The sequence below is a fragment of the Mya arenaria genome, chromosome 10 (assembly GCF_026914265.1).
Source record: "Mya arenaria isolate MELC-2E11 chromosome 10, ASM2691426v1".
Taxonomy (NCBI): domain Eukaryota; kingdom Metazoa; phylum Mollusca; class Bivalvia; order Myida; family Myidae; genus Mya; species Mya arenaria.
The window spans coordinates 12,803,888-12,828,008 of record NC_069131.1 but is presented as its reverse complement, the minus strand read 5'-3'; the positions used below and the strand labels follow the sequence as shown (position 1 = coordinate 12,828,008).

The following is a 24,121-nucleotide window of genomic DNA, read 5'->3' as shown; positions in this document are numbered from 1 at the left end:
ACGAACTGGAGCACGCTCATAGAATTACAAACAGAAGCACGCTCATAGAATCAGGAACAGGAGCACGCTCATAGAATTATGGACAGGAGAACGTTCATATAATTATGAACACGGGCACGCTCATAGGATAACTGGAACAGGGGTACGCTCATAGAATTATGGACAGGAGAACGTTCATATAATTATGAACACGGGCACGCTCATAGGATAACTGGAACAGGGGTACGCTCATAGAATTACAAACAGGAACACGCTCATAGAATTACGAACAGGAGCACGCTCATAGAATTACGAACAGGAGCACGCTCATAGAATTACAAACAGGAGCACGCTCATAGAATTACGAACAGGGGCACGCTCATAGAATTACGAACAGGAGCACGCTCATATAATTACGAACTGGAGCACGCTCATAGAATTACAAACAGAAGCACGCTCATATAATTACGAACAGGGGCACGCTCATAGAATTACGAACTGGAGCATGCTCATAAAATTACGAACAAGAGCACGCTGATAGAAATACGAACAGGGGCACGCTCATAGGTTAACTGGAACAGGGGTACGCTCATAGGATGACTGTAACAGGGGCACGCTCATAATATTTGTCTTAGTGACTATTTGCCCGACACACACACATGATGAAGATATATCAGTGACAAACATTTTGACCATGAGTGGAATCTTACTACCTTATATAGGCAGCATTATTCACCCAATATTTATAAAATGTCAAAACTATATAGGTCCATTTTGACTGTTGTAAAGCCTTGTTTTCAGATTCAAAAGCAATTGTACCCAGCGGGTGATACCGTGGTATAGTGGCATTCATGGTACTCTTGTTTGATGCAAATGTTTCATGATATTGACACGTGGATTGCACTTCGTACCAATTTTACCAATAGCCAATGGCTACAGTGCATTATTTCGTATAAGTGTTACTGCTACTATACAAATAAGTATAGCACTGGACATAGTATGCATGCCAGTACTGTTCATTTTAGATGAGAGTATATGAATACCATCGAGAAGTCAATGTGTAATTCTTGCTTCAATATTTTTAATTCGTTCACAAAACATACAAGTACAGGTCATCGATGATAAACAGTCATTTCCGAACATGCACTCCTCGGTGCTCGAAATATTCTGAAAGAGCTGCTCCCAGAATCTCGTTGGTTCCCTGCTCGACTAGACGTCTGCCCGAGTCATCATGGTGACGAGGTGGGGACCTGCGTAACTCCCTCATTTCCGGGTAAAGCTCGTCACGTCTCGGAGATCGGATGGCGTCATGGTGATATTCAATTTGCCGCCTTGGTGAATGAACCTAACGGAAAATGAAAGATATATTTATATTCATCTCGACCCAATCTCGTATTTAGGACGTTATTTAATTCAAATGGTAACTTTTAATCGCTATCTAAAGCTGACACACAAAAATACCCGTTTTATTTAAAAAGAAAAAAAAAAGAAAATCAAGCATAGATAAGACTGAAATTTGATCATACAACTATTGACTTTATTGCTGTAAACAATGCGGTCTTATTTTCGAACTAGTGATCTAATTTCTAGCCTTGTATAATATATAATACAAATTAATATACTAGTAGCCAAGATCTTTCTTAAACGTTGATATCATGGGATACTAGACACCACATGATTAAAAAAATACATGACAAACCAGAGAGATGGATGGAATACCTTACAGGACAAACCAGCTTACCTCAGAGAGGGATAGGATGGAATACACAGAGCAAACCAGCTTACCTCAGAGAGGGATAGGATGGAATACACAGGGCAAACCAGCTTACCTCAGAGAGGGATAGGATGGAATACACAGGGCAAACCAGCTTACCTCAGAGAGGGATAGGATGGAATACACAGGGCAAACCAGCTTACCTCAGAGAGGGATAGGATGGAATACACAGGGCAAACCAGCTTACCTCAGAGAGGGATAGGATGGAATACACAGGGCAAACCAGCTTACCTCAGAGAGGGATAGGATGTAATACACAGGGCAAACCAGCTTACCTCAGAGAGGGATAGGATGGAATACACAGGGCAAACCAGCTTACCTCAGAGAGGGATAGGATGGAATACACAGGACAAACCAGCTTACCTCAGAGAGGGATAGGATGAAATACACAGGGCAAATCAGCTTACCTCAGAGAGGGATAGGATGGAATACACAGGACAAACCAGCTTACCTCAGAGAGTGGTGGTTGAAATATATCAAGTAGTTGCTGAGATATTATCCTTTGTGTGCTAACATGCAAGACCTTAACCAGAATTTCTAAGTCGCATAATGGAGGGGCAAAAATTATATAATATGAAAGATAGAGTTATCTTACTCGATTAAATAAGAAGGTTAAATGGTTGGGAGCCTGTGTGTAAAGTTTCAATGCAATACATGATGTATTTGCTGAAGCATTGACTTAAAAGTGGTTACATGCAAAACCTTAACAAGAATTTCTATGTTGAATAAAAAAGGGGCCATTATTAATTGCAAACTAGAGTTATCTTACTTGGTTATTTAAGTAAATTGGATGGTTGAGTACCATTTTATAAAGTCTCAATGCAATTCATCCAGTAGTTGCTGAGATATTAACCTATGTGTGCTTGCATTCAAAACCGTAACCAGAATTTCTAAGTCAAATAATAAAGGCCAATTATTTGCATTAAATGCAAACTAGAGTTATCTAAATGGTTAATTGAGTTGGTTGGCTGGTTGAGTACCATTGTATCAAGTCTCAATGCAATACCTCAAGTAGTTGCTGAGATATTAACCTATGTTTGCTTGCATTCAAAACCGTAACCAGAATTTCTAAGTCAAATAATAAAGGCCTATTATTGGCATTAAATGCAAAGTAGAGTTATCAAACTTGGTTAATTAAGTAGGTTGGATGGTTGAGTACCATTGTATAAAGTCTCAATGCAATACCTCAAGTAGTTGCTGAGATATTAACCTATGTGTGCTTGCATTCAAAACCGTAACCAGAATTTCTAAGTCAAATAAAAAAGGCCTATTATTGGCATTAAATGCAAAGTAGAGTTATCAAACTTGGTTAACTAAGTAGGTTGTATGGTTGAGTACCATTGTATAAAGTCTCAATGCAATACCTCAAGTAGTTGCTGAGATATTAACCTATGTGTGCTTGCACGCAAAACCTTAACCAAGGGGTGACGCCGACGCTTGGGTGAGTAGTATAGCTCTCCTTATTCTTCGAATAGTCGAGCTAAAAACAGCTTACCTCGGAGAGGGATGAGTGAAATACACAGGAAAAACCAGCTTACCTCGGAGGAGGATGGGTGGAATACACAGGAAAACCCAGCTTACCTCGGAGAGAGGGATGGGTGGAATACACAAGAAAAACCAGCTTACCTCGGAGAGTGATTGGTGGAATACGCAAGAAAAACAGCTGATCTCATGATGGGTGGACTACAGGGCAAACCAGGCTTACCTCGGAGAGGGATGGGTGGACTACAGGACAAACCAACAAACCTCAAAGAGCGATGGGTGCAAAACAGTACAAACCAGCTTACCTCGGAGAGTGATGGGATGGAATCTACATGACAACTAGCAAACCTCGGTAAGCGTTGGTTGGAATACACAGGAACAATCAGCTTTCCTCGGAGAGAGATGGGTGGAATACAGAGGAAAAAAATAGCTTGCCTCGGAGAGAGATGGGTGGAATACACAGGACAAACCAGCTTACCTCGGAGAGGGACGGGTGGAATACACAGGAAAACCCAGCTTACCTCGGAGAGGGATGGGTGGAATACAAAGGAAAACCAGCTTACCTCGGAGAGTGATGGGATGGTAAACACAGGAAAAACCAGCTCACCTCGGAGAGTGATGGGTGGAATACACAGGACAAACCATCTTACCTCGGAGAGGGAGGGAATCAAGCGCCGGTCTTCTTCATCTACGAAGTACGCATTTGACTTGCCTGTAAACAGAGTGTATTCCTTAACACAGTATTTTTAATATGGAATTAATGGAATATCAGTGGATTTGACCCTATACCATATAATATAAAAGCATCAATGTTTGCACGATGACAACTGTAAATGAAGCTCCGACTACTAAAATGACACCGGCATCGCCAGACCCCGATAAAACAAAAGTACTTAAGTCAAATCTCAATCTCAGCTCATCCTTCCAAATAACAGCAACTTCTTTTTTAAAATCTAGTATCCGTTTATTCTTTACAAAAAAACATTTGTTGATTTTTCAAAGAAAACTAATTATAGAGCCAAAATATACTTGAGTAATTGCTCAAAAACAAGGACTTCTATTCAATAACACTTTATGTAATAATTTTGGAACCGGAACCGTTTGTCTTAATACCATGTTAGCCTGAGTTTTGTTTGCCGTCACGTGGCCGCACAAGGGCGCCTCTGTGCGTCACCGGGAGCCGTCCGCACATTCCGTTACAATGGGAAACTTTGTGCGCCTCGTTCGACCCTTTCCCGACCGTTTTAAGTTTTCAATTAACATATTCTTTGCGAAAATGTGCTTTTAAAAATTATACGAATATGATATGAAGTGATAGTGAGTTGAAATTGAGATTTTAGCTTTTTCTGACATTGTTTGCTAATGGTATGATGCTAGTAATATTCAGACCTCTTTTCAAACACACGTATTTAAATAGTTGTCATATGAATAACATTAAACAATTATTGAGACGCACGTGAGTCTGGAGTGGTCCATACGTGTGCTCTTTCGTAACACGGCGGCGGGGTGATGACGTGTTTGGTGACGTCATCTTGGCAACCTTCCTGATGATCCCGTGCGCGCTGTTTCTTTTCTAAATATTTCATGAATCAAAGTACAATGTAGAAAATGTATCATGAAATGCAGTTTAGGTTTAAAAGTTTTAATGACCATTATTTATAGAAATGTCTTAAATTTTTTGTCTTCAAACGCCTGTTTGACATAATACCCATTTCCGTACTTGTTGTCTTGGCGTTATTCAGTGAGGAGATGTACTTGTAGCCGACAGCAGCGATGCACATCAGGATAAGAGTGACCATGCCCAAGCAGGCTAACAGGAAGTATGGCTGGTTCTTCTCTAGGAACGACTTCTGTCCATCTGAGTTGCTTGTATTGTCTTCTTTTTTATCACCTGTATAAGATGTATATATGTCGGTACACGCTGTTATAACATCTTTATTCATAAAATGATAATAAAATCAGTACTCATTGAAAACCAATTGAATATGGTGTTCCACCTTCGAAGCGTGGGTACTCCATGAAACCACATTGAAAACCGTATGCTACCTCAGTCAAGAGTACTCCTTGAAGCTCCCTTGAATGCCGTGTGTTACCCTTGAGTCCTGGGTACTCCTTGAAAACCTATTGAATACCGTGTGTAACCCTCGAGTCCGGATTACTCCTTGAAACCCCATTGAATACAGTGTGTTACTGTCGAGTCCTGAGTACTCCTTGAAACCCTATTGAATACCGTGTGTTACCCTCGAGTCCTGAGTACTCCATTAAACCCTATTAAATATCATCTGCTACCCCTGAAACCTGAGTACTCCCTGAAATCCAATTCAATACTTTGTGCTACCCTCGAGACCTGAATACTCCTTTAAACTCTATTGAATACCACGTGCTACCATCGAGTTCTGAGTACTCCTTGAACTCCATTGAATACCATCAGCTACCCTCGAAACCCAAGTACTCTTTGAAACCCCATTGAATACCGTGTGCTACCCTCAAGACCTGAGTACTCCATTAAGCCCAATTGAATACCGTGTGTTATCCTCGCACTCAGAGTACTCGTTGAAGTCCCATTGAATACCTCGTTTTACCCTCCTGAGTACCCCTTGAAACCCCATTGAATATTTTGAGCCACCCTCGAGTCTTGAGTACTCCATGAAACCCCATTGAATATCGAGTTTTACCCCCGAGTCCTGAGTACTCTTTGAAACCCCGTTGAATACCGTGTGCTATCCTCGGCTCCAGAGTACTCTATGAAAGCCCATTGAATACCGAGATTTACCCTCTAGTCCTGAGTACCCTTTGAAACCCCATTGAATATATTGAGCCACCCTCGAGTCCAGAGTACTCCATGAAAACCCTTTAAATACCAAATTTTACCCTTGAGTCTTTAGTTCTCCTTGAAACCCCATTGACTACCGTGTGTTACTCTGAGACCTGAGTTCTCCATGAACCCCATTAAATACCGTGTGCTACCATCGAGTCCAGAGTATTCCTTGAAACCCCATTGAATACCGTGTGTAAGACACGATTCCTGAGTACTCCTTGAAACCCCATTGAATACCTAGTGTTACCCTCGAGACCCGAGTATTCCTGGAAGCCACATTGAATACTATGTGCTTCCCTCGAGTCCAGAGTACTCGATGAAACCTCGTTGAATACCGTGTTCTACCCTGAGTCCTGGGTACTCTTTGAAACCCCGTTGAATACTGTGTGCTACCCTCGGTCTAAGGTACTCTTTAAAACCCCATTGAATACCGTGTTTTACCCTCGAGTCCTGAGTACTCTTTAAAACCCATTGAATACTTTGAGCCACCTCGAGTCCTGAGTACTCCTTGAAACCCAAATGAATAACGAATGTCACCATGAAGTCCTGTGTACTCCTTGGCGTCCCATTGAATACCGTGTGTCACCATGGAGTCCTGAGGTTTTTTTTTCAAACCCCATTAAACGACGTGTGTTACCCTCAAGTCCTGAGTAATCATTGAAACCCCATTGAATCCCGCGTATCACTTTTAAGTCCAATGTACTCCTTGAAACTACTTTGCAAAGCGAATGTCACACTCGAGTCCCAGGTACTCCTTAAACCCCAATTGGATACCATGTGTGCCATCCTCGAGTCCCGAGAACTCCTTTGTAGCCCATTGAATACCGTGCGTCACCATGGAGTCCTTAGTTCTCATTGAAGCCTAATTTAATACCGTGTGGTACCCTGGAGCCCAGAGTACTCATTCACCCCCCCCCCCCTTGTATACCGTATGTCACCCTCGAGTGCCGAGTAGTCACTGAATCCCCCGTGATACCGAGTTCCAACACGTGGGATTACAGCATCATTATTCACTCGGAATTATCGACATATTCAAAACTATCATAGATATTATAATCACTCCTTCTTACCTTTCCCGAAAATGATCCCATTGTCAACTTCTTTTTCGTCTTTGGCGGCTGGTTTTGACGTCACAACACCTTTCTCCACAAACAACAGTGCAGTGACGTTTACTTGTAAAGCATCCTTCGCCATCTTGAAGTGATCATATTTGCGATAGGGGCATTCCTGTAAGAAAAATCCATAGCTAGCATAATTCCTGGGATACACGCGGCTGATCCATTCCGTTATTCAACTTCTATTCGTAAGGTGAATGGTGAATCATGGAATGGGTGGGTCGTAGGTATAAGACGATTACAGCAAGGTGTCCACATAATAAAATTAGATATATAAAGGATCCAATCGTGGGCAAAGCCTGTTATGAATCACGTGTACACTACATACATGCAGGTACTCAGCGAAAAGTGTATCGAGGTAACCGATGATGGGTGGATCTGTACGCAGTTCACTTTTGGATCACTCTGTGTCAAGAAATACACGTATTGTTTCACGGAAATCGACTTTGTTATCAAGAAATACACATAAAACATCATATGAATCGACTTAGTTGTCCAGAAATACGTATAGAATCATAGAAATACACAATGTTGTTTAGAAATGCACGTTCGGTATCATGGAAATCGACTTTGCCCTCAAAAGTATCATGGAAATCGTTTTTGTTGTCAATAAAGACACGTTAAGTATTTTGAAAATCGTTCTCCTTGTCAAGACATATACGTTTAGTATCATAAAAATCGACTTTGTTCAGGAGACACCACTATATTATCATAAAAAACAATTATGATAAAAATATTATCATAGAAATCGACTTTATTCAGGGAACACACCTATAGTATTATGGAAATCGACTTTGTTCAGGATACACACCTATAATAGCATGGAAATCGACTTTATCGACTTTATTCAGGGAACACACCTATAGTATCATGGAAATCGACTTTGTTCAGGAAACACACCTATATTATCATGGAAATCGACTTTGTTAACACTCGCAAAGAAACGAAAACGTGTTACGAAGGTGAAGGATATAATTATATTCCACATTATGTTGCTACCGAAACTTTGATTTGGTGAGGACTGAATCCCTGGAACAATGACTTACCGAAATGCACACTTGATCCTCTCTACACATATAAACCTCGCACATGATTTCAGTGTACCCCGGCCGGGTCTTAAACAAGTTATCAAGTCTGAGGGCAGGCGAGAGGATCTCAAGAGGTCCATTTGACAGGAAGGCGGCGTCCAGAGGTTTAAGCATTTCTCCCGTTTTATCTGCACATCTACAACAGGACAGTTAACGAAGAAATAAGGAACTTTAATTAAATAAACCGATTAAGGTTATCGTATTTAATATCAAGACATGTATATCGCAAGGCCCTAACACATCATAAGCAGCATTACAGCCATCATTGACATCATCTATATAAACATTTTTATTTAAGTCATCGTTTATTGTCATCGTCCCTGTCGTCGTCGCCAGGGGTAGATCCAGGAGGTGGTGTAACGGAAGGAGGAGGGTATGGGTCCAGGAGGTGGTGTAACGGAAGGGGGAGGGTATGGGTCCAGGAGGTGGTGTAACGGAAGGAGGAGGGTATGGGTCCAGGAGGTGGTGTAACGTAAGGAAGGGGGTAGGGTCCAGGAGGTGGTGTAACGGAAGGAGGAGGGTATGGGTCCAGGAGGTGTTGAAACGGAAGGGGAAGGGGGTGGGTCCAGGAGGTGGTGTAATGGAAGGGGCGGGGGTAGATCCGGGAGATGGGGTAACGAAAGGGTATGGGTCCAGGAGGTGGTGTTACGGAAGGGGAAGGGGTCGGGTCCAGGAGGTGGTGTAACTAAAGGGGGCGGGGTGGGATCCAGGTGGTGGTGTAACGGAAAGGCAGGGGTCCAGGAGGTGGTGTTACGGAAGGTCCAGAAGGTGGTGTAACGGAAGGTGGGGGGGGGTAGATCCAGGATCCAGGAGGTGGTGTAACGGAAGAGGGAGGGTATGGGTCCAGGAGGTGATGTTACGGAAGTGGAAGGTGGTGGGTCTAGGAGGTGGTGTTACAGAAGGGGAAGGGGGTAGGGTCCAGGAGGTGGTGTAACGGAAGGGGGAGGGGGTAGATCCAGGAGGTGGTGTAACGGAAGGGGGAGTGGCAGATCCAGGAGATGGTGTAACGGGCATGGGGAGGGGGTGGAACCAGGAGGTGGTGTTACGGAAGGGGAAGGGGGTGGGTCCAGGAGGTGATGTTACGGAAGAGGGGTGGTTGATCCAGGAGGTTGTGTAACGGAAGGGGGGGGGGTAGATCCAGGAGGTGGTGTTACGGAAGAGGGAGGGAGTGGATCCAGGAGGTGGTATAACGGAAGGTGCAGGGGTTGGATCCAGGAGTTGGTGTAACGGAAGGGGGAGGGGGTAGATCCAGGAGATAGTGTAACGGAATGGGGAGGGTAGGGGTCCAGGAGATGGAGTAACGGAATGGGGAGGGTATGGGTCCAGAAGATGGTGTAACGGAAGGGGGAAGGGGTAGATCCAGGAGATGGTGTAACGGAATGGGGAGGGGATGGATCCAGGAGGTGGTGTTACGGAATGGGGAGAGGGTGGATCCAGGAGGTCGTGTAACGGAAAGAGGAGGGGGTGGATTCAGGAGGTCGTGTAACGGAAGAGGGTGGGGTGGGTACAGGAGGTGGTGTAACGGAAGGGGGTAGGGTACAGGAGGTGGTGTAAGGGAATCGGGAGGGAGTGGATCCAGGAGGTGGTGTTGCGGAAGGGAGAGGGGGTGGATCCAGAAGGTCGTGTAACGGAAGGAGGAGGGGGTGGATCCAGAGGGTGGTGTAACGGAAGGGGGAGGGGGTAGTTCCAGGAGATGATGTAACGGGGATGGGGGATTTGGGGAACAACCTCGGACGTGAGCCCCCTCCCAAAGTGGTGGTTTAAATTTTGACAAGGGGGGAATGGGTTCTATTCAAGAATATTTAGTCTAAAATAATGAATTATATTGTAATGTATGAATCTTTTCCCGTATTGATATATAAGTTCACTTTCAATATCAATATAACCATTTCATTTCCGTCATCGTCCCTGTCTTCAAGTGAAGAGGGGGTTGGGGTAAATTTGGAAAGAAACTCGTCAAATATTTTAGCCTTACCTAATGCGGTTTAGTGTAATCTATGAATATTTTCCCCTATATTAACACAAAATTTCACTATGATATTGGTTAGTGAGGCGCCGGGTGCACCCCCTACATCCGATTGTGTCGTCGTCGTCCTACTCATCCTAGCCCTCATTACATCGTCACCAGTTATCGGGACAACAAGAATACCCAATATTGCTTTGGCCAAGGCACTAGCTCAAAATTCAAACAGACAAACACATACGAAACACACAAAACAACAGTATACATACATTTTAACGCAAGTACATTTTGTAACGTTAAAGCTGCACTCTCACAGATTTACCGTTTTTACAACTTTTTTATCTTTTGTCTTGGAAAGAGCAAATTTTTGCGTAAATATCTGCAACCAATGATAAAAGATTGCTGACAAAAGATCAGATCGCAGATTTGCATATTTCCGTTGAAAATTAATGATAAATGGCTTAAACCATTACTAACGGTTTAAGAAAACTGCATAAATCTGGGATTTAATTTTTTGTCGGCAGTCTTATACCACTTGTTTCCATGGACTTTTGCAAAAAAATGCCTCGTTCCAAGACAAAAAATAAAAATGTTGTCAAAACGTTCAATCTGTGGGAGTGCAGCTTACATTAAATCAATAAACGTTGGGGGGGGGGGGGGGGGTGTCAGAGCAATGATTTTTGTTTTGTTTACGCCTGTGACTTTCAACCTGAGATTTGCTTTTTCCGACTCTTGTCAAATAAGCTGATACAATAGCGACATAAATGTTTTCAGTGTTTTGTGCAGAAACTATATTGTATAAGAGCTACTTTCTCGCAAGGGATACTTAAGAAGTCAGTAATTTGCACAAGAAAATTCACTGTTCATGAACACAAGCCAGGAACCGCTTTGATTTATCAATGGAAGTAACAATTAAGTAATGTTACCATCTCTTAACGGACTCAACACTCACCCATGGGCTACAAACTGCTGCGCCTTGGCGACAGTGAAGGTTTCCGAGTCCGGGATGATCGGTCCGTGCCAACAGCGGTTAACGAAAGGAGACTGGAACTCTGGTGAGAATAACGAAAGTATCTTTGTTATAACAGTCCTATATTCCAGGGTGAGGAATCAGATGACTTCAAATTGTTTCTTACTTATGTCACCACGTGTCACAACCGACGTAAACAAATAAGTAAGCAATGTAAGGATGTTTTGTTAAGTTTAAGGATTCAATTTCTGAGTCAGAGACCTAAAGTCAGGCTCAAGACGTTAGTGAATATTGGTTCTGTTGTTTGGACTTGACTGCACTTTAAATCATCAGACCTTATACAGGGGCGACGAGTCACGGTGTGTCACGTCACGACCTGTCACGGTGTATCACGTAACGCCGTGTCACAGTGTGCCACGTTACGCCGTGTCACGGTGTGCCACTTAACGCCGTGTCACAGTGTGCCACGTCACGACCTGTCACGGTGTGCCACGTAACGCCGTGTCACGTTTTGTCACGTCAAGACGTGACACGGTGTGCCATGTAGCGCCGTGTCACGGTGTGCAACGTTATGTATAAATGTATCATCTGTCGCTAAGAAACAATTTGCTTTACATGTAGAAATCAAACTTTATGCCAAAAATGTACATAACTTGTGTGTATGATTTATCTGAATTAAAGTCACTGTGTATTAAGGGTTACTGTGCAAACTAGCAAAAGCATACCCATTGAAGTCAAGGCCCTGACGCGGATGTGTGCCTCCTCTGTGCTGGTAACGCTCTCAGTTATCGCCCCTGAGCTGTTAATAACTTGTAGAACAGCAACTGGAATGGCCTTGTCTGTGACGTTGTTTAGACTTGTCCTGGTATTGGCTGCGCTGGACTGCACCCATGCACCTAAGCAGAGGAGTAACGCCTGGAATGGTGGACACATTCCTTATTTCGCATCAGGATTGATACCAAGCATTTAAATTTCCAAGGCTTGCTTAATATGGGAAATGAAATCAGACAATATTACATTGTTCCTTATTAGGTAATTTCAACTGTGCCGCGATAACTGTCAGAAGTCACCGGATTGGTCTGAGCCATACTGCAGACTCTGCCGTTAATAAGTGAGAGTATCTTATTGATAAACGTCATATTAATGCACCAGTCAATTGTAACCACGCAAGACCCCCCCCCCCCCCATCCCCACCACCCCATGGTCTGGGACCATGTTTTGACCTTCCAGTTGCCCCGCAGTGCCGAGTGTATGCGGTGGATTTGTTTTTGAGCCAAAATAGCGGGGAATGAGCCTTACCTAGGATGTCCGCGGGGTGCGGGGGCATTTGGCGAGGATTTTACCAGCAGTGTGTATTTACCTGGGACTGGCTAAACCGAAAGTCAATTTCCCCGCTATTCTTCGAACCTGGGGGTGTGGGGGGGAGGGGGGAGGGGGGGGGGAGCGAAGTTACAATTGCCTGGTGCATAATACATGTGTTCAAAATAAACATTTAACATATTAATGAGAGGCAAGATAAGATAACCTGTTAACGTTTGCGAATTGTTTCGTGTTAACCACCTTATGTTGGTGATAATGTTCTAGCTATCTAGTTCACACCCGCGAAACGTTTTCGGTAGGATATTTATCATTAGACTAAAAACAGGCTTGAAAAAAACGGAGCCAATGTTAACAGATAGAAGCCAGACATGTGACCAGATAGACAGCACTGCATGAAATAGTCTCATTTGATCGTCTGAAATGAAATTTTGAGTCATTTTGTGATCAAATACTCAGTGACACAAACAAAAAGCGTCTGGTTACAGATATCAGACAATAGCAATATCAGACTTGTCCCAAATTGTCCTCAACTTTCTTTCAAACATCATTTTATACCAAAAACTCATGTGGACGGCAAAACAAAACATGCCAAATATTATTTAATTTTCAACAACGTAGTAGACTAGATTTCTAGACGTTCGTGGATTTCAGGTTATATTTTAACTGGGTTAAATCCACAAACTTAGTCATGTTCTTTTCCAAAAAAAAGATGCGAAAAACGTACTGTTTGCAGCGACAGGTCCATGGCGCCTCCTCTTGAACACTTTGACGGGCAGCAGTACTGTGTGGCGGTTATAATCCAAGGATATCACTGCTGATAAAATGGAATACGTGATTTTATTTTGATTATGATTCTCAAGTGGAAATTCGTAAACTGGTAAATTTGTAGTAACTACACATACAAACAATCTTCATTAATCTACATGTAATTAGAGATTTTACACACTTATTGTTTTTACAGTTTTAAACAGTTTTAAGTGTATATTCTATACCTTCAACCTATCAAAGTTTATATTCCTTTACCAATTCTACAAACATATATATCTCTGCGTTACACGTATCCTTCGAAACTCCGGCCATGTACGATATATTTCCCAACCGCCAAGAAATTCACGAGGAACCGAGCTAGTGATACAAGACTGTACTGCTGGGGCGGGGGCTATGTACATTGCGACTTTCTTATTGTTATCATCTAGAGGTGACTGTTTGACAAGGGGAATGGCATCATGATGTTCAAATGAAAGCTAAGGATATAAAAACACACTTATAAACGAAAAGAAGTAAAAACAATGATAACAAGTTTTATAAGGTTAACGTGTTTACGAGGAATTTTAGATATACCATATTTTCATAGTTTACAAGGTTTATGTATTTTGAGGCGTCTATGGTTGACAGTGTTAACAAGGCTGACAGGTTTTCAAGGTTTACACCGTTAACAAGGATAAAATGGTTTATATGGTTTGCAAGTTTTATATGAACTACATTTGTATAAAATTTTCAAGGTTAACAGGGTTTACATGGTTTACAAGGTTTAAAGGTTCACATGACCACCAAGGTGCGCACGGTTTTTAACTGTTTTAATTTTTATATGGTTTAAGTGGCTAACAATGTAAATATTATTAACGAGGTCTGCATGATTAAAAGGTTTACAGGTTTACACGGTCAACAAGGTTTACATGGTCAACAAGGTTTATCCGGTCAACAAGGTTAACATGCTCAGCAAGGTTTGCACTGTCAACAAGGTTTACACGGTCAACAAGGTTTACACTATCAACAAGGTTTACATGGTCAACAATGTTTACACGGTCAACAAGGTTAACATGCTCAGCAAGGTTTACACTGTCAACAAGGTTTACACGGTCAACAAGGTTTACACGGTCAACAAGGTTTTCCCGGCCAACAAGGTTAACATGCTCAGCAAGGTTTACCCGGTCAACAAGGTTTACACGGGCAACAAGGTGTACATGATCAACAAGGTTTATACGGTCAACAAGGATTACACGGTCAACAAGGTTTACACGGTCAACAAGGTATACACGGGTAACAAGGTTTACACGGTCAACAAGGTTTACCCGGTCAACAAGGTTTACACGGTCAACAAGGTTTACATGCTCAGCAAGGTTTACACTGGCAAAAAGGTTTACACGGTCAACATGGTTTACATGGTCAACAAGGTTTACCCGGTCAACAAGGTTAACATGCTCAGCAAGGTTTACACTGTCAACAAGGTTTACACGGTCAACAAGGTTTATATGGTCAACAAGGTTTACCCGGTCAACAAGGTTTACCGAGTCAAAAAGGTTTACACGGTCAACAAGGTATACATGGTCAACAAGGTTTACACGGTCAACAAGGTTTACACGGTCAACAAGGTTTACACGGTCAACAAGGTATACACGGCCAACAAGGTTTACACTGTCAACAAGGTTTTCACGGTCAACAAGGTTTACACGGTCAACAAGGTTTACCCGGTCAACAAGGTTTACACGGACAACAAGGTGTACATGGTCAATAAAGTTTACACGGTCAACAAGGTTTACACGGACAACAAGGTGTACATGGTCAATAAAGTTTACACGGTCAACAAGGTTTACACGGTCAACAAGGTATACACGGCCAACAAGGTTTACACTGTCAACAAGGTTTTCACGGTCAACAAGGTTTACACGGTCAACAAGGTTTACCCGGTCAACAAGGTTTACACGGACAACAAGGTGTACATGGTCAATAAAGTTTACACGGTCAACAAGGTTTACCCGGTCAACAAGGTTTACACGGACAACAAGGTGTACATGGTCAATAAAGTTTACACGGTCAACAAGGTTTACACGGTCAACAAGGTATACACGGCCAACAAGGTTTACACGGTCAACAAGGTTTGCACTGTTAACAAGGTTTACACTGTCAACAAAGTTTACACGGTCAACAAAGTTTACACGGTCCACAAGTTTTACACGATCAACAAGGTTTAAATGGTCATCAAGGTTTAAATGGTCAATAAGGTTTAAATGGTCAACACGGTTTACATAATCAACAAGGTTTAAATGGTCAACAAGGCTTAAATGGTCAACAAGGTTTACATGGTCAACACGGTCACGGCCAACAAGGTTTACACGGTCAACAAGGTTTGCACTGTTAACAAGGTTTACACTGTCAACAAAGTTTACACGGTCAACAAAGTTTACACGGTCCACAAGTTTTACACGATCAACAAGGTTTAAATGGTCATCAAGGTTTAAATGGTCAATAAGGTTTAAATGGTCAACACGGTTTACATAATCAACAAGGTTTAAATGGTCAACAAGGTTTAAATGGTCAACAAGGTTTACATGGTCAACACGGTTTACATGGTCAACAAGGTTTAAATGGTCAACAAGGTTTAAATGGTCAACAAGGTTTACATGGTCAACAAGGTTTAAATGGTCAACAAGGTTTACATGGTCAACAAGGTTTAAATGGTCAACACGGTTTACATAATCAACAAGGTTTAAATGGTCAACAAGGTTTAAATGGTCAACAAGGTTTAAATGGTCAACAAGGTTTACATGGTCAACAAGGTTTACATGGTCAACACGGTTTACATGGTCAACAAGGTTTACATGGTCAACAAGGTTTAAATGGTCAACACGGTTTACATAATCAACAAGGTTTAAATGGTCAACAAGGTTTAAATGGTCAACAAGGTTTAAATGGTCAACAAGGTTTACATGGTCAACAAGGTTTACATGGTCAACACGGTTTACATGGTCAACAAGGTTTAAATGGTCAACAAGGTATAAATGGTCAACAAGGTTTAAATGGCCAACAAGGTTTAAATGGTCAACAAGGTTTACACGGTCAACACGGTTTACATGGTCAACAATGTTTACACACTTGAGAAGGATTACGTGGTCAACAAGGTTTACTCGGTCAACAAGTTTGACGTGATTTACAAGGTTTGAAAGCTTTACAGGTGTACATGGTTAACAACGCGTACACATTTGAAATGTGAATACGGATTACAAGGCTATCAGGTTTACAAAGTTAACCATGTGTATATGTTTTACAAGATTTACACGGTTAAAATGACGTTTCCATTCCAATAAACCTGACCTTTTTTCTGTTCGAATAATAAATATGTAAACAATAAGATAAATGTGTAGCTAATTGAGTGTTTAGAAATTGGTCATTTAACAAAGGTTTGGATACGACATGACTCACAGTCAATGACCAAGATTATTTAAATACACTCACTCTGACACCACATGTATATATTACCTGTACCTACTAGAAAGAGCCTTGTTGTCTACTCTTGTTTTCGAGTACGTCTTACAAGAACTTGTTTTTCATCACAGTGGAGTTTTTTGTCGACGTGTAAAAGATGTTGAACATTAAATTAAAGTAGTTGCGAGATAACTCCCACAGCTTAATACGAATGTTATGACTAACAGCCCATATCCATTTTTTTCTATAATTATCACACCAAAATAGTTGTTGACTTGTGCTCCTTCACTAACGGGCGATCATTCTCGTCTGCAAGCAAAGTTCTCTTTTTTCATTTCTGTTTCTGGTGATTCATGCATAGTATTAAAAGTGAGTTCATAACCAGGACTTTGTCATTTTTGAAAAGTGTGTACTCTTAGCTGACCTGCAGTATGACAAACATTAGGGTACTCTCTACAGCACTGTTATAGTGTGGCGCTTAAAGATGCACTCTTACTCCCAAATAAGATTTACCACAATTTATAAAAAAAAATGTTAAAAAATACCAAAAAGGATGAATGATGCTTTTTATGAAGGATACCGAGTTTAATTTTGAAAGAACGGTATAGAAAATAAGTAATAACATGACGTCACACCTCATTGTACTGACTAGATAATGCACTAGTCAAGTGTAACCACGGCCCCCCAGGTCCGGGGAATAGCGGACGAACAGATGGTAAAATCCCCGCCAAATGCCCCCGAACCCCAGTGACCCTAGGTAAGGCCCATTCCCCGCTATATTTAAAGCGAAGCAAAACCACCGCATTCACCCGGCACTGCGGGGCCACCTGAAAGGTAAAAACACGGCCCTTTTCCTCGGCTATCCCCGGTATACCCCCGGACCTGGGAGGGAGGGGGGGGCGTGGTTACAATTAAATGGTGCATAATGTATTCGGAAGAAGATGTATGGTGCAATTGTCTGCATTCGCTGGAAAAAATAAAGAGTTTTTTTACAGAGAAATATATTGGTTTATACTAATTTATTTAAGGTCGATTGTGACAAAATTTGATAGGTAATAAGATCACTCTCGAGTCCGTTATCTAGGCAGAAACCAGTATTGTGACCTTTTGGAGAGTTCATGAGAAAGTACGCCTGGTAAGGATCGAACCAACAATCTCTTGGAAGAAAGGCGAACACCTATATATACCACTAGACTTCTCTCAACCCAATAAATACATATTTTGTAAATTGTAAAGTATAAAACTCGTTATACTTATTTAAGAAAGAAATACGTCTAACATTTTTAATTTACACATCCTTAAGTGTATAGTTTTGTACATTTTAGAATTGAAAACATGTGACATTAATGCACTAATTAAGCTTGTATTGTACGTTAAAGAAGTAAGTGATTATAAATGAATCACATTATTACCTGCTGAATGATAGCAATTCTTCATTCATCCCAAATCATTACTCCAATTTACCTGTATACAGTCGAATCCCGTTGGCTCGAACTCGCATTGCTCGAATTCCTCGTTGGGTCAAACTGGATAAATAGGACCGATTTTTATACTGAATGTAAGAATTCCCGGTTGGCCCGATTTTTTCGAGGCTCGAGATATTTGCGTCGGTCCATTGGAGTTCGAGCCATTGAGGTTCGACTGTATGCTCATACATATGAATATATTGTATGTATCATAGTAGCATAGCATTCGTATACTTCTGTCATACACATTGAACAATGATATGAAAACAATGTATCCACTGCAGACAATGGACTTTGTTCAAGTCTAAACAAAATGTATTTTTCTGTTCTGACATTTGATGAACCAAAATTTGTTTTAAGTGGGGTTTTTTTATGATACGCGTAACATGTAAGCAATTGCTTTTAATTAGGGATGGCAACGAGTAGTAAAATTAATTGCCATGGCAACAATACTCGTGTATATAGGGGTTTTAATAATTGTTCCTTTTACATATTAAAAGTTTTAATATGTAAAAGGAACAATCATTACAACCCCTATATACACGAGTTTTGTTGCCATGGCAATTTGATAACCATAAATACAGACGTGCAAACTACTTATGGTGACACTCATAATTTCAAGTTACAGTAGAAACTCGCTATATCGAAATCTGTTATCTCGATGTTCTGGTTATGTCGAACTTTTTTTCGACTATTTTTGAATTTAGTTAGATATGTTTTGTATGTCGGTTATATCGAATGTTCGTTATCTCGAAATATTTCCCGAGGTCCAAACGACTTCGACATAGCGAGTTTTGACTGTATTAATTGTTGTGTTCTTTATATCGAACGTGGAGTGTTGTATAACTAATGGCAACTGTTGTGTTTTACAGAAAGTTATTGTGGTGTTGCAGCATGTATATAAAAATATACCTTTAAAAACTTACTAAATAATGCATTTATGAAAATTATTTATTACTGATAACAAGATTGTAACCTTGTATTTAATAGCTGAACACGCACAAATATTAATTGATAGGTGAGTGCTAAAAGATTTAGTGCGATCTACTATCGTCTCATAAGGTAGAAATATCGTGTTTTCAGCACTTTTCTTAAAGTAAAACTCGGTATCCTTCTTAAGAAGCATTGTTTTCGACATTTATTTATCCTTTTTGGTATATTAAAGCAGTTATATGAATTGTAAATGAAAATGATTTCACTGAAAATAATGCATAAACCATCATTCTTTTAATATTTTTGGTGCCTGGCAAGCGTGAGGTTTGAAAGTACTAACTGGTTAAAATCCTTGTTGAGTTTCACTGTCCGTAAAAAAAGCGAAATTACGACATGAATCATGAAATTGATTCACTTTGGTGGTTTGTACTTTCGATAACTCTTAAACTCCCTGTACATGATGACCTCCATCTCCTCCTTAGTGCGCCTCACACCAGTTGGACATGAAACATGAAGATTAGATTGGGATTGAGACTTTCAGAACATAACTGTTATGATTGATTAATAATATTCAAAAACGATCATATCTTATTTACTTTATTACTTTTCATTTTCATTTACTTCATATCTAATAAAGAAGAAAATTCTTAGTATCAGACTATTTCTAAAGACCTAGGAATACACAGACCAAAACAGATATTTCCACATACTACTAGAGATATCACTAGAAATTATTCCTACACAAACTATGGAGCCATTTTTTTGTGTACTAGAATTTACAGTTTAGGTTGGGCAGGCAGATAGACTGACAGGTTAAAGTGTTTTCTGTATAGAATCTGACAAAGATATTTTCTCAGGGTGTAATAAAAAATGCATAATTATTTTTAATGAATATTGATCCAAAGTTTGTATTTATCTTTATTGAACATTTCCTCTACATTTGCTTTCGAGTACCCTTTCTTCTTGTAAAACATCATGGTTGCCTGGAAAATTGGACATCATTTATAAAAAACAACAACAATAAAGCCCCATTAGTTAGTAACAGAAAAAGACCAGATATGATCAATATAAAAGACCCTTTAGTCCGATTAAGTACTTCAGTGTTCTGTCAAATAAACATTACTTATCTGATAGTCATGAGCACAAAAAATGTGTACCCTTTAGACTAGCTATTTCTCAAGACTAAAACCTAGACATTTAACTAATATATGTGGTCAACAAGTGCTTGGAGTTCAATCTCCAACACATTCTTCATAACATTTACCAGTGTTAACCTATAAGAATGAAAAAAATCTGAAGAAAATCTCAGGATTGCTAATGTTATGTCAAGAAATGAACACACAATTTTCTGTGAAATTCCCTTGCCCACTTGATATGTTTGTAAGTTCAGTTTAATCTTAATTACATTATCAATTAACAGCAAGCACTGAATGTAACATCAATTAAGAACTACTTATATTAATTTACAAACAAATTTTCACTAGGGAAAAATCCGGAAGGGAGTCACTTCAGTTTTAACCATGTATGCATCTCTAATTTTATTAATTTCTTAGTTTTTTGACAGAACAATTCTTTTATCATATTTTGTATTAATCTTAAACAATCTTCACATGGGTATATGAACATATGATAAAAGGATATTTGTTAAAGTTATTTATATTGTGTGTAGAGTAGGACCTTTAAATGTCAGATGTGACCTTGACCATTGAGGTTTGGACCCAGGTCAAGGTCACTGCACATCGTCTCAATGAGGACAACATGTGTACCAAGTAATATGGTAATACATCAATGCATAAGTAAGTTATAGCCCGGACACGAAATGTAACGGACAGACAGACAGACAGACAGACAGACGGACTGACAGACATTTTGGAACTGAACATGTAGTGACCTCTGCTAACTGGTTGCCGCACTAGTTGCCACATAATAGGCACCTGCCAGAAAGAACTGTGTTAAACACATAGTGACCTCAAGGTACTGGTTGTCACCCTAGCCAACTTATAATAGGGACATACTAGGTCAGAAATGAACACATAGTGATCTCAAGATGCATATATAGTGACTTTTGCTAACTGTTTGTCGCCCTAGTAGACACATTACAGGGACATACTAGGTCAGAGATGGATACATAGTGACCTCCGGATACTGGTTGTCGCCCTAGTAGACACATTATAGGGACATACTAGGTCAGAGATGAATACATAGTGACCTCCGGATACTGGTTGTCGCCCTAGTAGACACATTAAAGGGACATACTAGGTCAGTGACATAGTGACCTCCGGATAGTGGTTATCGCCCTAGTAGACACATTATAGAGACATGCTAGGTCAGAGATGAATACATAGTGACCTCCGGATACTGGTTGTCGCCCTAGTAGACACATTATAGAGATATATTATGTCAGAGATGAATACATAATGACCTCCGGATAGTGGTTATCGCTCTAGTAGACACATTATAGGGACATACTAGGTCAGAGATGAATACATAATGACCTCCGGATACTGGTTGTCGCTCTAGTAGACACATAATAGGGACATACCAGGTCAGAGATAAATACATAGTGACCTCCGGATACTGGTTGTCGTCCTAGTAGACACAGTAAAGAGACATACTAGGTCAGAGATGAATACATAGTGACCTCCGGATAATGGTTGTCGCTCTAGTAGACATATTATAGGGACATACTAGGTCAGAGATGAATACATAGTGACCTCCGGATAATGGTTGTCGCTCTAGTAGACACATTAAAGGGACATACTAGGTCAGTGATGAATACATAGTGACCTCCGGATACTGGTTGTCGCTCTAGTAGACACATTATAGGGACATACTAGGTCAGAGCTGGATACATAGTGACCTCCGGATACTGGTTGTCGCCCTAGTAGACACATTATAGGGACATGATAGGTCAGAGATTGATACATATTGACCTCCAGATACTGGTTGTCGCTCTAGTAGACACATTAAAGGGACATACTAGGTCAGAGATGAATACATAGTGACCCCCGGATACTGGTTGTCGCCCTAGTAGACACATTATAGGGAAATACTAGGTCAGAGATGAATACAAAGTGACCTCCGGATACTGGTTATCGCTCTAGTAGACACATTATATGGATATACGAGATAAGAGATAAATACATAGTGACCTCCGGATACTGGTTGTCGCTCTAGTAGACACATTATAGGGACATACTAGGTCAGAGATGAATACATAGTGACCTCCGGATACTGGTTGTCGCCCTAGTAGACACATTACAGGGACATACTAGGTCAGAGATGAATACATAGTGACCTCCGGATACTGGTTGTCGCCCTAGTAGACACATTATAGGGACATACTAGGTCAGAGATGAATACATAGTGACCTCCGGATACTGGTTGTCGCCCTAGTAGACACATTATAGGGACATACTAGGTCAGAGATGAATACATAGTGACCTCCGGATACTGGTTGTCGCCCTAGTAGACACATTAAAGGGACATACTAGGTCAGTGACATAGTGACCTCCGGATAGTGGTTATCGCCCTAGTAGACACATTATAGAGACATGCTAGGTCAGAGATGAATACATAGTGACCTCCGGATACTGGTTGTCGCCCTAGTAGACACATTATAGAGATATATTATGTCAGAGATGAATACATAATGACCTCCGGATAGTGGTTATCGCTCTAGTAGACACATTATAGGGACATACTAGGTCAGAGATGAATACATAATGACCTCCGGATACTGGTTGTCGCTCTAGTAGACACATAATAGGGACATACCAGGTCAGAGATAAATACATAGTGACCTCCGGATACTGGTTGTCGTCCTAGTAGACACAGTAAAGAGACATACTAGGTCAGAGATGAATACATAGTGACCTCCGGATAATGGTTGTCGCTCTAGTAGACATATTATAGGGACATACTAGGTCAGAGATGAATACATAGTGACCTCCGGATAATGGTTGTCGCTCTAGTAGACACATTAAAGGGACATACTAGGTCAGAGATGAATACATAGTGACCTCCGGATAATGGTTGTCGCTCTAGTAGACACATTATAGGGACATACTAGGTCAGAGCTGGATACATAGTGACCTCCGGATACTGGTTGTCGCCCTAGTAGACACATTATAGGGACATGATAGGTCAGAGATTGATACATATTGACCTCCAGATACTGGTTGTCGCTCTAGTAGACACATTAAAGGGACATACTAGGTCAGAGATGAATACATAGTGACCCCCGGATACTGGTTGTCGCCCTAGTAGACACATTATAGGGAAATACTAGGTCAGAGATGAATACAAAGTGACCTCCGGATACTGGTTATCGCTCTAGTAGACACATTATATGGATATACGAGATAAGAGATAAATACATAGTGACCTCCGGATACTGGTTGTCGCTCTAGTAGACACATTATAGGGACATACTAGGTCAGAGATGAATACATAGTGACCTCCGGATACTGGTTGTCGCCCTAGTAGACACATTACAGGGACATACTAGGTCAGAGATGAATACATAGTGACCTCCGGATACTGGTTGTCGCCCTAGTAGACACATTATAGGGACATACTAGGTCAGAGATGAATACATAGTGACCTCCGGATACTGGTTGTCGCCCTAGTAGACACATTATAGGGACATACTAGGTCAGAGATGAATACATAGTGACCTCCGGATACTGGTTGTCGCCCTAGTAGACACATTATAGGGAAATGTTAGGTCAGAGATTGATACATAGTGACTTCCGGATACTGGTTGTCGCCCTAGTAGACACATTATAGGGACATACTAGGTCAGAGATGAATACATAGTGACCTCCGGATACTGATTATCGCTCTAGTAGACACATTATAGGGACATACTAGATAAGAGATAAATACATAGTGACCTCCGGATACTGGTTGTAGCCCTAGTAGACACATTGAAGGGACATACTAAGCAAGAGATGAATACAAAGTGACCTCCGGATACTGGTTATCGCCCTAGTAGACCCATTATAA

The 24,121-nt window shown here is 40.9% G+C and overlaps 1 protein-coding gene and 1 long non-coding RNA gene across 2 annotated transcripts; both read right to left on the bottom strand.

Annotated features, from left to right (window-relative positions):
- Positions 1–1,069: 1,069 nt before the first annotated feature.
- On the bottom strand, positions 1,070–11,918 carry LOC128204336 (uncharacterized). Its single transcript, XM_052905751.1, has 8 exons — positions 11,915–11,918; positions 11,172–11,271; positions 8,215–8,392; positions 7,124–7,280; positions 4,956–5,126; positions 4,692–4,808; positions 3,886–3,947; positions 1,070–1,324 (listed from the first exon to the last, which is right to left on the bottom strand). The coding sequence occupies exons 1-8, from the start codon at positions 11,916–11,918 to the stop codon at positions 1,109–1,111; spliced, it is 1,005 nt and encodes a 334-aa protein (XP_052761711.1). The 3' UTR covers positions 1,070–1,108.
- An 89-nt stretch (positions 11,919–12,007) lies between these two features.
- LOC128204229 (uncharacterized) lies at positions 12,008–13,584 on the bottom strand. The gene is made up of 3 exons (XR_008256131.1): positions 13,502–13,584; positions 13,234–13,323; positions 12,008–12,104 (listed from the first exon to the last, which is right to left on the bottom strand). It is a non-coding gene; the product is annotated as an uncharacterized LOC128204229 (long non-coding RNA).
- Positions 13,585–24,121: the final 10,537 nt, after the last annotated feature.

Bases quoted from the DNA above. Each gene is read 5' to 3' on its own strand.
- LOC128204336 (XM_052905751.1), bottom strand. The intron at 7,281-8,214 runs GTAAGTCATTGT...TTTTTCTTACAG, and splicing joins AGGATCAAGTGTGCATTTCG to GAATGCCCCTATCGCAAATA. The intron at 3,948-4,691 runs GTGCGTCTCAAT...CTCTGTTTACAG, and splicing joins ATGGACCACTCCAGACTCAC to GCAAGTCAAATGCGTACTTC.